We start from the raw sequence: 12,377 nt of genomic DNA on the forward strand, positions 1-12,377 counted from the left end.
AAAAAATCACAGGGCACTGGAAGAGAGATCCAGAGGACAGTCATAAAACAAATATTGTATGGTACTATGTATACAATGTCTAATGGTGGTAGTATAAAATTGTCTGATTAAAATATTTTGTTTACAAATAGTACTCATAAGTCAGATATAGAGCTCTGTGATTTTTCTCAGAGAACTCTAAGAGAGATCCAGATCCCAGAGGAACCTGCAGAGAGTTCTGAAATTCAGGAATGGCATCCATGAGTCTCGCAGCGAGCTTCGATCCAGGCAGTGGACTGAAGGTTCCCCCTGAGGCAGAGGAAGATCCACAACCTGTGATTGACTGCTTCAGAACTCTCCACTCGGCCCGGAAACGACAAATGATGTTAAATTGATTTATAAATCATATCTATAAATGATCAATATCCTGGTTTTTATTCTTATTAATTTTTCAAGTTATGAAACAAATATTCCATGGTATGTTATAAAAATGTATTAAAATATCTTGCTGGTAAGGAACAGGGAAGGAACCACAGGGTTCACTGCGAGCTTGGATCCATCGATGGACTCAGAGGATTCCCCCCCATGGCAGGTTTAGGTCAGCAACTTTGGTCTGAGATTGACTGGGCTTCAGAGCTCTGCACTGCTCCTCATGGGAGCTCACAGGGGCCGGAAACACTTGCACAAAATACCAATTCAACCCTAAAACGTATCCTCATCCCTCTATAACCAATGAAAGAAGCTGAAGGACTGTTGGGTCTATACCCTTTAAGTCAGACAAGAAATGAAGAAGACTGGTTGGTAAATGCTGCAAGGAAAACAAGCAGATTTTGTGGGAAATATACCACCACCGATTTGCAGGTCAGCCCTTAATATTTTAACAAATCAGAGGGTTAACTGCACAGATGTAAAGCCTCACTTCCACTGGGGGTTACTTTAAACAGTTTGTAAATTGACCACCAGGTGGTGCAATCACTTTACATTTCCAAACGTGGATTAATATTTCAATAGGGGAAGAACTGTTGACGTTTGGCAGAATGTGATGAATGATTATTAATAGTTAATATGGGAAAAATAATTAACATCCTGTAAAAGTGCTTCAAAAGGCTGAACATTCTATAGATTATAATTTAGGTGATAGTGCATTTGCGATGTTTTATTATTGTTACTCAATTGAATGAGCAATATCAAACAGTGTGTAAGTGATGTTGACGTTGTTATTCCATTGTTTCCACAGACAGTATTGACAGAGACGGACACAAAGAGAGTGTTTTGGTAACTTTTATTTTACTAAAAAAAAATGGGGGGAAAAGTTCACATTGACATTTAATCCTCAATATTACAGTATATTGAAATTCTTCTCAAAGGAAGTAAATTACAACATTTTTTATTTTTATTTTCATCTTATATTAAAAATATCAAATAGTACTCATCTAGCAGTGCTTACAGTATTTTAAGATATGTCGCAGGCTTGATAGCAGAAAGGTTGGCTTTGTACAGAGCAGAGATGGGATCAGCCAGTCTCAGCGGGCCGCGCAGAGACAACCTACCTTTCTGTTACCCCGCCTGGTTTGATTGACAAGCTGAACATGCAATGAGGGCAACTACACAAATCAACTCTATAGATTATACCGGTGCAGTAAGACACTTGGAACAGGCTTGTAATGAAACAACGAGAGAAATAAAAAGAATGTTCCATTTGTTGTGTTTTCCCCCCAACAACCCTCATGTCCCAGAGTGCCCTTCCTTTACAAAGTGATCTGAAATTAACTGGCAGACTTTATGTCCATCTTTTCAGTACAGCTTACCAACCATGGACATGGTGAATGAGAAGCTAAAAATAACATCACTACCTGAATAAACTTCAAAAAACAGACTCCTTTGAGCATTTCTCTAGTTGCACAGAACTGTACAGGCACACATATTATATATATTTAAAATAAATAGGGCTAATTTGGCCGAGACTCACCGGGGAGGGCAGCTCTCTCTCGTCCTGTCAGAACGGAGAGACGCGTCACCAGCCATGTATTAGGACGGCTTCCCAGCCACTTCTAAACCTCACAAGTTCTCATAGTCCCTTTAAACACACACTCACTCACTCAAGTGCATCCACGTCGTCACTCACACCCCGGTCTCCTCCACCACATGCATTAGGCCAGAAAGACAGAAAAAAGGAAAGAAAACATAATTATCACACATGAAAATGCCATTTTTTCTGGCATGCCTCTGATCAAGGAATAAGAAGCTGGAGTCGTCTGGAAAGTGCTCACTAGATGACACCACGTGATCCTGACCCCCTCTAGATTTCCCTGATGAGCTCCCAGAATGCCTTGCGGTCCTGGGAGCGGGAGGCGCTGGGGGCTTTACTCTCCTTAGTTTACAAACGTGACGAATAGATGACCGGGAAGTCTCCGTCACCGCCTCCATATTGACAGGCTTCATCTCTTTTCAGGACTGGGGGAGAAGGTGGTGGGTTCGGGGAGGGATGTGTGTGTGTGTCTGTGTGAGGGGAAGGGGGGGGGGCTGTACAGTCAAGATGAGCAGCCTGCAGGGAGGAGAGCTGAGGCAGGACCACCGGTAGGCGAGGACCAGGGTTTGTATGGAGTCTCTCTCTCTCTCTCCTCTCCGTATGGCGCCCTGAGGGAGGTGGTGATGGTGGGGGTGGTTTAAACGTCAGTGGAATAGTAGAGCGTGTTGCGCTTCAGTTCCGCGAAGGAGATGGGAGGATGCTGCAGGTAGTAGAGCAGCACCTGGACCTGAGGAAACAGAAAACCACTTATTGTTATTCATTCATAAACAGTCCATATTATCCTACCCGTCGGTCTTCTACTTATATTTATACTTCTACCTATGCTGTGTTCCAGACAACTCGGAATTGGGATTTTCCCAGTTGAAATAACCATACTTCCAAGAGTTCCAGGTGCTCGACGCAAAATCATAAACAGAAATCATTGCTTATTGTGACAGACGAATACAGTTTATTTGGCACAGAAGCGGTACAGCCACTACATTTCTTTTGTTGCCATTTTTTAAGTTTTCCCAAATAACCTTTGTGAAGAGAAGATAACTTTCAGAGATTGTTAACTATAACCAGCTACCTTATAACATTAGTGACACATTTTGAATTGAATTTACATGCAGAAGAGGTTTTATTATATGATAGTATTTCATATTTTAATAAAATATAGACAACTTTTTTGTCAATGGTTTACCATATACAATGTGCACTTTGTGGCTTTGTGAGGTCAGACAACTGCTTCTGCATGAAGTCGTGCTCGATGGATCTCTCCTTAGTTTACTACGACTTTGGTTGACATTGTACTTTGAACACTGAGTTTGGACCTTTTGAAGTTCAAAATGGTCTGGAACGCAGCATAGTGCAGGGCTTTTAAAGTCTTCAAGATATCAATCTAACTAATTTATTACATTCCTTTAATTGACGGTTTATGGAAGAGAACCCTAATCATTGAAGCATAGTTTTATCTCTAAGGTCACTTTGATCCGATTCCTTATTGCTTTTCTCCTAACAAAATGAACCACATGAACTGAAGCACGCATGCATATATTTCCAGGCTTTTTAAAATCGTAATATAGAATGCAATACATAATGATTTAAAAGGCTTTTCCCTCTTTTGGTGAATTTGAAAGTTTATTATGTATTTTGTGTTCGACTGGTAAGGACCATATACCGTTTGGTTCACATTTAAGTTTGTTTGTCTGCTTTGATGTTGGACTTCTGTCTAATTCAGCGCTTTTGTGGAAAGTGTTTTCCTCTGAAAACTGTAATTTACCTTCGGAAGTTGCTACCCATCTGCTGTTAATGTTTAACTCACATTTCCAGTCCAATGTTCCCCCTTGCAATGTCCCTTAATATTCCCCCCTTCACTGAGGCTCATCTACTCAATAGTAAGTGCCTGGTATGAGTGGAACAAATATCATTATTATTATAATGTTGAGTCAACATTTTGAGAATAATGTCCGATACCATTTTGAGAATATCGTTGAAATGTTGAGAATAAACATACTTTTTTACTAGCATTTTAACACAGATTAGATTTTATTAACTTTACGGCAAATTCATCATGTCCCCATTTTAGATAGTATTTTGGTGGTGGATGCATCTTTCCTTGGTGTTTTTGTTTACTTATGTGATAAACAGTCAGAATTCGAAAGAAGAACCCCGTACTAAAAGTGAACGTCACAGTAATGGATGGGCGGGGCCTCCTGCAGGCGCATGCTGCCACATTTATGATGATTTACTCTGGAAGTTGTTTATTCTGCCAAGAAAATACATTTGTGCACAGGAAAGTCATCTCTCAGTAGACATGAATACATGGCCAGCAGCCTAAATACAGCTGGGAGGGAGCACCGAAGTGACAGGGGTCAATGAGAGACGTGGGAGGGAATCCACGGAAAAACATGTGCAGGAAACGAGGGAATCTGCATGTACACACCGCTCTCACATCTCTCATCTACTCAGCACGGTTACTCTTCTATAATGATATGGAAAACATTGTCTTAACATTGCCAATGTTTTGGCAAAGATAAACATTTTCAGGTGCCGTTGTGCAGTTACCTGCGCCATCACGTCATGTGACCAAATGTCAGAGGCAGAGGTGATGTGCTGAGCCTTTGCGATCTCGGACTCTGAGGGCCTGAGCAGAGTGGGGCCAAACACCGTGGCCAGGTTGTGGAGGGACATCTTGTTGACGGGCTCCTTCTCCGCCACGCTGCAGAACAAACAGCAGCAGGCCCGTCAGTCAGGGAGGACAAACAGAGGGAACACAGCCAAAGGGTTCCACTGAACAAACTGAAACGTTGACTTTAAGTGCATTATCTCAACACATTTCAGATAACGATTGAAGTTTAACCTTACATTTTCTTTATTTAAACTTTCAACTAACCTAATAAATGTACGTGAAATCACTTGATATAATACAACGTTTCAGATTTTTCAGTGCTTTTTGAGAGAAACACACCACCTGTTTGAGGTGAATACAAAACAAAAACTGTTCCCGCCCGGTCTCGAACCGGGGACCTTTCGCGTGTTAGGCGAACGTGATAACCACTACACTACGGGAACTGGCTGACAGCTGCCTCCGCGCTGAGACGCACGGCCCAGATGTGACTCAGCACCCCCACTGACAAATATTGAAAGCATGTATTGAGCAACCCTCGCTAAAGGAATGTGTATAACCTCATTCAGGGGATGTGTTGACAAGAAATGTAGATATGTTAAAGCATAGAAAAATGATTTGAATATTTGAATATGCTCTGTAGGACTTAAAGGAATATGTAACTCGAACCAAAGCAGTAAGTTCCACTTTATCTGACGGAGAGATTTTCTGTGTGTGTGTACCGTTTGAGGTGGTCCAGCAGGGGGAGGAAGGTCATGAGGTTGGGGTCCGGCAGGGAGCGCAGCAGGTGCATCATGCAGTTCTCCTTGGCTGCGGGGTCAGAGAGCGCTGCGGGGGAGGGGGGAGGGGGAGAAAGATGTCACATCCAGTTACAGCAAGACGGCTCTTTAAATTCAGCTCTTATCTATTGTAGCTGGGCAAATGTAACTCCCCACTGAAGACACAAACACACACTCTACCACCCTGGACACAACCTTTTTAAGACGCTCCCCTCTAACAGCAGGCTGAGGTCCATCAGGTCCAAAACCTCTCGTCTCATAAAACATTTCGTCTCGTCAGCATCTTGGATATTTTCACACAAAAGTTTCTCTTCTGCTAGCTGGACTTAGAACTTACAACTGACCTTTTCTTCACAATGCACATTTTTCATTTATTTTGCCATTCCTTGCATACTTAATGTTATTAATATCCTACTTTGACATTTTCGTTCTGTTTTATCTTCAATTTGAGATGTTTCTATGTTATGTTTGTTTATTTTCTAATCTTTTTATTTAGCAAATTAGGTGCGATGTTACCATGCTGCTGTGACAAAAAAATTCGCAATTTGGTATCAATAATGTATATCTTATTTCATCTTATCTCAATAATACCTCTCTTGAATGAAAACGTCATTCCTCTAACTGTGTTTATGTTATACACCTAATAAAACCGGATAGTGATTCAGGGTCAAAGGTCTCACCGATGCCCTCCATGAAGGCGGGGTAGAGGCGGTCGGTGAGCAGAGGCTCCGGCAGCTCCCTGAAGTACAGCTTAAGTGTTCCTGCGATGGCGTTGATGTCCATGTCGCTCAGCATCACCAGGATATCTTTGGTATCTGCAGGGCGGAAACAAACCAGGAGCCATTAGAAAGAGGACTACAGTGTGACAGACGGACAATAACACCTCCTTTAGCAAGATCTGTCAATTATCCAAGATGCAGACAGAGACTTATAACACACACAAATTAAAGATGTTACTCCAGCCGTGTGACCATCACTGAGAGTCAGTTCCCACAATTCTCAATTGCAATGAAACAACTGTGGGCTGCATCTAAAACTGTTTTATGTACAACACTTTTTTGTAATTTTATAGACCATACTAATACTCAGTTCATGGAGAAAATGAGGCACAACATTAGTTGTACAGTAGCTCTTGAATGTTATGTTAGAATATGACAGGATAAATAAATAAATGCAGGTTAACAAGCTGTCAGCTTAGACATCATCTTGACTGGAGAACCAATAGCTTTTCCTCGTGTTTACCACCAATATGGACCACTTCATTTGCTCCAAAATCTCATCAGTGAATCATTGTAATATGGCTCAGGATAAGAGTGTTCAACACAGAGACAGGGAGAGGAGGCTTACTGGTGTCAAACACTAATTTGAGGGCCTGGATGTCAGTGGCCACCCCTGAGATCCTGTAGATTCCCACTTCGTCGATCCCCCTCTTTTCCACCTCTTCAATGCACTGCCGCACGATATAAGGCACCTTGGAGCGCTCGCGCCTGTCCACGTGAAGAGCAGACAACAAAGTTATATGTTGTTATCTACAGTAACAGCCTATTTGGGTCAAATTAAACAAAATCGTACTTACTTTGTCACCACGTTGATTTTGACTCCAAACACCCCGCTCTGTTTTTTGGACGGCGTTCTCTTTAAGCTGAGGTCCCGACTTGTAAACTTCATGGAGAACTCCACTTTGATCTGAAGATGAACAACAACACAGCTGAAGTAAAGCGCATTTCTCTACGAAGCCAGACATTTTTCTTTGTCTTCTTTGTATGCATTGAGTCAGAGAGGTTATGACATTGAAATTGAATATCCAACATCTTCGAGCTAAACATCTAAACAACTTGATCTTATTGTAAACATTACAGCCAAACATCATTTCTCCCTGGAGTTTTGTTTATACTGTACAACCAACTCAATTTTTCTCTTTCCTAAAATCTGTACTTTTGAGGACGCCAACACATATTTCTAAATCCCACATTCTCTTCCTGCAGGTGCTTAAGCAGTGTTGAGGACAGACCATTGGAAAACACTGTGCAGTCAGAAAAATGTACATTGCATTTGACAAAACACAACATATCTCTAAGTATTTCATAATGTAAGATAGTGTTGTGTCTCACCCCGTTCATCTCTATGACGTCCATGTGCCAGTTCTTGGACTGCACTGTCTGAGGATCCAGCTGAAAGACACAACAGAGTCAGGAAGACATTAGGGAATAGTATGTGAATAAATAAGGTTTCATACATACAGACATATTATCCCCACAGAGACTGCCTAACAAAATCATCATATAATAATTGTCATGATTGGAAAAGTCACATTTCTACATGATAGAATTAAGAGAGCAGCAATATAGTACATGTACATTCACCACAAAGCAAACTTTTGACAATATCAACCTGTTTCTGGTGAATACAAAACAAAAACTGTTCCCGCCCGGTCTCGAACCGGGGACCTTTCGCGTGTTAGGCGAACGTGATAACCACTACACTACGGGAACTGGCTGACAACTACCCTCCGCTGAGACGCTCAGCCCAGACGTGACATGCCCCCCCCCCCCCCTGACAAATATATAAAGCATGTATTGAGCAACCCTCACTAAAGGAAAAGTGACCGTTTAAATATTGGAACAAGAAAGGCACCCGGCAAAGTCTAAAGGTGAGCAGGAGATATTTGAAACTGTTATTAAAATGCACTGAGTACAGAGTTCACCTTTACGCTGCTCCATGTCTGAAACCTGATCAAAGTGAAGCTGTCGGTGTGGCCGGTGACAACAGCAGTCACTCAGTCTGCTTTGGGAAAGAACCACGCCACTTTAGTTCCCCACATATACCCTCTGCAGTCCCTCAGGGGTCCAACAAGGACTCTACATTGGCCCACTTCACCCGCACATTCCAAAGTCTGGATCTCACGTCCCATAATGCCTTCTGAGGCATGATAGACGGCGGCTTGTTGTTGATTTAAGTCTCCTGGAGTGTGTGCTCGCTGCGGGAGGCCACGGCAGCTAATGTCTTTTTTATAGGCTGTTTGCTACACAGTTATGTCATTACAAACCAGAAACCATGCATAATAATGTGCTCAACTCAGAGGAACTAAAGATGGCTGGGTGAGCACGAGGGCAGCACACTTCTCTTATTGTTAGCATTAGGCTGCAACCATTACACGTTCTCAGTGAGAGTATTTCATTACCTCGTAAAAAGGTCATTTGGCATCGGTTTCACGCATTCCAATTATCGTTAAAGCCTGTTTTCCCAGCAGGGCTTGGGTTTGAGACGAGGGACAGGTAATCACTGCTGTCTTTACACAGCCACTGCCAAGAAGAGAGGCGGGCAAAGAGCCAGGACTCACTGCTCACCCCTCCAAAACAAAAAACATTTCCTCCCACCTATTTCCTCCTATTCCTATTAATGGTTACACTCATTGACCCCTCTCGAAAGTCTATCCTCAACTGGACCTTTTTCTATTAAAAAATACTTAGAGAGGAATTTGTTTCCCCCTTTTGCTTTCCTAGTCAATTAGATGGTTTCACAGAACGACAGTTTGGCTGAAGAGTCCTCTACAAAACTCAAACTGAATTAGCTTATACTAAATATCAGAAATAAGGAACAAAATATTGCATGACAAGAGACTGCTTTTTCGATAATGAATTGGGACTTATCGGGATTGTGTCCAGTTGGCTGGTTTAATCAAAGTGGCAGGAGGTTTTAAGGTTTTGTCCTGAGTGATAGCTGAGCCAGAGAACTGGCAGGAAAAGAACAGCAGGTATCAGAGCATGGAGTGCAGTAAGGTAATGCACACTAGAAAGGCTTCTAACTTTCAAGAACCCGCAAAAAGCAACCTGGTATAGCTTTAAGTCCCTTTCATCTCACTCCAAAAAGCTTGAAGGGGATTTTGAACATATGAGCAACTTCCATAAAGGTCAAAACATGTCTTGTGATTTTTTTTGTGGAGAAGTCCTATAGCTAGACTGGCTCAAAGCCCTCTTTGTGTAGTGCTGTGAAACTATCAGAGATATATAACTGTGAATCTAGAACATACTGCAGCCCGGAGCAAATCACAGAAATACTTCAAGTTTAACAAACCGTTGTACACACGGATTTGTACGCATTCCATTTAGTGTGCAATTGAAGCTTGAGCTTGAGCTTTTTCCTCACATAAAATGTGTTTCCTTTGACTGATGAAGACGCACCAGGCGTCCAAACATAAAATCCAAGTAATTCAGTATACGTTGGACTAAATGAGTGAAGTGGTGCAAAAAAGAAAATGTGTTTGAAAGACAGAGCAATTCACTCTGTTATATGGGCACTCTAAGCAGCTCACTCCGAAGGCATCAGCAGGCATGTGGCAGTCGGCTGATATGGACCTCCTTTACACCCCGGAGAGAATTTATATTATTATCTTTTTCTTTGTCTGGTAGTAATTTCTATCAGTCAAGCAGGACAGAATATATCACAACCAGAGTTTGAACTTCAATTGAAGCAGCACAGAGAGCCAGGAAGTACATCAGCCTGCCCCCTGACAGATCTAGAGGGCAGAACAAAGCAGATAAGATAAGTAATGGCGCTCAGCTTCCACATGCTCCGTCTTTCTGAAAGACGAGCAGGAGAACAGGAAGTCTGTTCAGCTCTCTTCATAATGATCTATAGAGCGTCTATTGTTTGAAAGCGTTGGAAAAATTGGATAACTAAAGAAATTGAAGGCTTGACTACGGTCACTCTGAATATGCCATGAAAAGAGATACATTAAAGAATATCTTTGGAAGGGTTAATGCCTTGCTTATTCTGATAAAGGTAATATGCTTGTCACAGATATGGTAACTAGTGATCAGTTTGGCTCTTTTATTAACCATTGAATCATTGCATACAAAAAGAATAACATTGTTTACTCACTGCCAATGACAACATTTGATTGGAAATGTATGAGAAACTTAAAGGTGAGGTAGGTAAGTTTCAGAAACCGGCTCGAGATACACTTTTTGTTGTATTCCATGGAATGCTCTTAACATCCCGATGGCAATGAATGTCTTAAGTGCTTTGACAAAAAATCCATACAAAAATGTCATCTGTGGAAGCCGTAGTACTGTAAAAAGCACGACTGATTGCCGCCCTGTCTGTCAGCCTTCCATCTCGTGCACGCACAAATGTATCTCGTGCCCTCATTGGGCGTGCATTGCAGCAGTACTTCAATGACTCGCCAGCAACAGGCGGCCACTTTCACCAGTCTGCTGACGTCATGTGCGCGTTCATGTGTGTTGGAGGAGGTGCTCTGTAAGGAAGTCTGAAGGAAGGGGCGGATTCTTTTCGGCTGTGTACTTTCAAATGTTAGTGCACTCGAGCCGGTTTCTGAAACGTACATTCCCCACCTTTAACACATGGTTTATATAGATACAAAAATGATGTTCCCGCCCGGTCTCGAACCGGGGACCTTTCGCGTGTGAGGCGAACGTGATAACCACTACACTACGAGAACTGGCTGGCAGACCCTCCCCCCCCTCTCCGCACGAATAAACCTGCCCTTTCAGCGGCATGTGACACATCATGACATGTGAGCCATAGTCCTGCAGCCTGCCTGGGACTGACAGCAGCAACAGACTGACGCAGAGGGACCTAACCCTAACCCCCTCTGGAGCTGTTTACATTTCAACAAACACACAGGAGGCTTTGGAGACGTATGTTCAGCACATGCAGCTTCACAGCAACAGCATAACATACATATTCAGGGTCCTCATATGTCATAGAAGTCTATGTACAATATGTCCAAATGGCCATCTCAATCTGAACACCATGCATGCATAAGGTCTGACATTAACATGTCCGAACCTGGGGCACTCCGATTGTTATCAGAATACATTCTCTACTGACAGGAAACGCACACCTAACATATTCACAAAACATGTTTTCATTAACGTTGGGAATTCTGCTTGTTACAACTGGGAATGATTTGTCGGACTATACAGTAAACTTCCTACTATAAATCATGCATGTAAATGTCTTAATTTCAAGTTTAATTTGTTATGGAAACGGAGGATAGTAATGATACTCTATTTCTACACACACGTACATGTACACAGCAGAGCACACACATTTGTCCCCTGCATTTAACCCATTCTAGTACTAGGAGCAGTGGGCAGTGGGGGGGTCGGGGGCCTTGCTCAAGAGCACCACGGCAGTGCTCAGGGATGTGAACTGGGACCTCTCCAAGTACTCACTCCCTACTTTTGGGCTGATCAGGACTTGAACCGGCTATTCTCCGAAGGTTCCCAAGCCAAGTCCCTACAGACTGAGCTACCCCCGCCTTTGTTATTGTATGTTACTTTAATCAGGTTGTCTTTAGTGCCTGGTTTGCATTCTTGTTTGTCCTTCACACGTATTAATATGAATTTCTTTACAAACTTCTGCTAATTATCGCAGTTTTCCATTGCCGCTCTCTGGCTGATTAAATATTCATTCAGCTGCAGAAAGCTCTTTATTACTCCTTTAATTAAAACATATCTCACACTGCACGGCTCCGTGGTTACGGCCTTGATGGGTCGGTTGCCATGTTGCCTTTGTCCCTCTCTTCCTTGTTTGAGCCAATCGGCGGGGTTTTCAGCCAGCAGAGGGTTGTGATTTGCAGATTAGTCTTGCTTCTCTGCAGGCGGTGTGTGATTCTCTTATAGGGCTTCTAAATGGCAATACACAGATGCATACTACACTTATGTAACACCACCCTGCCTGCAGCCTGCACACACACTCACTCACGAGTTATCCTACACTTAGAATAAAAAAGAAGGTTGAAATAGCAAGAGCTATTCAATAAGGTTTCATTAGATGAATGAATTTAATTCCATAGTCGTTGCTTTTTTGTTGGATGTTCAGTTTGAATGCACTAAGAAAAGAGGGATATCAGCCTAAATATGGATAGTTATGTTTTATGCAAATAAAAAAATCCATAAAACAAGATTCAGGAACACTCTTCCTGCTGCTTCCCTTCATTTTGACCATAACACCT

The 12,377-nt window shown here is 42.3% G+C and overlaps 1 protein-coding gene and 3 non-coding genes across 8 annotated transcripts in view; all 4 read right to left on the reverse strand.

Annotated features, from left to right (window-relative positions):
* Positions 1–1,244: 1,244 nt before the first annotated feature.
* The window catches only part of abr (ABR activator of RhoGEF and GTPase), a 147,369-nt gene continuing 136,236 nt past the window's right edge, over positions 1,245–12,377 (reverse strand). For all 5 annotated transcript variants that reach the window (XM_034099699.2, XM_034099700.2, XM_034099702.2 and 2 more), the window contains 7 exons: positions 7,507–7,566; positions 6,972–7,081; positions 6,743–6,882; positions 6,076–6,210; positions 5,339–5,444; positions 4,556–4,709; positions 1,245–2,735 (listed from right to left, as the gene is read on the reverse strand). In XM_034099699.2, the coding sequence (XP_033955590.1) occupies positions 2,646–2,735; positions 4,556–4,709; positions 5,339–5,444; positions 6,076–6,210; positions 6,743–6,882; positions 6,972–7,081; positions 7,507–7,566 (795 nt within the window). In that variant the 3' untranslated portion in view covers positions 1,245–2,645. The remainder of the gene's footprint in view (positions 2,736–4,555; positions 4,710–5,338; positions 5,445–6,075; positions 6,211–6,742; positions 6,883–6,971; positions 7,082–7,506; positions 7,567–12,377) is intronic.
* On the reverse strand, positions 4,990–5,062 carry trnav-aac (transfer RNA valine (anticodon AAC)). The gene has a single exon. It is a non-coding gene; the product is annotated as a tRNA-Val (tRNA).
* Positions 7,815–7,887, reverse strand: trnav-aac (transfer RNA valine (anticodon AAC)). The gene has a single exon. It is a non-coding gene; the product is annotated as a tRNA-Val (tRNA).
* On the reverse strand, positions 10,784–10,856 carry trnav-cac (transfer RNA valine (anticodon CAC)). The gene has a single exon. It is a non-coding gene; the product is annotated as a tRNA-Val (tRNA).

The sequence above is a fragment of the Pseudochaenichthys georgianus genome, chromosome 14 (genome assembly GCF_902827115.2).
Source record: "Pseudochaenichthys georgianus chromosome 14, fPseGeo1.2, whole genome shotgun sequence".
Lineage (NCBI taxonomy): Eukaryota > Metazoa > Chordata > Actinopteri > Perciformes > Channichthyidae > Pseudochaenichthys > Pseudochaenichthys georgianus.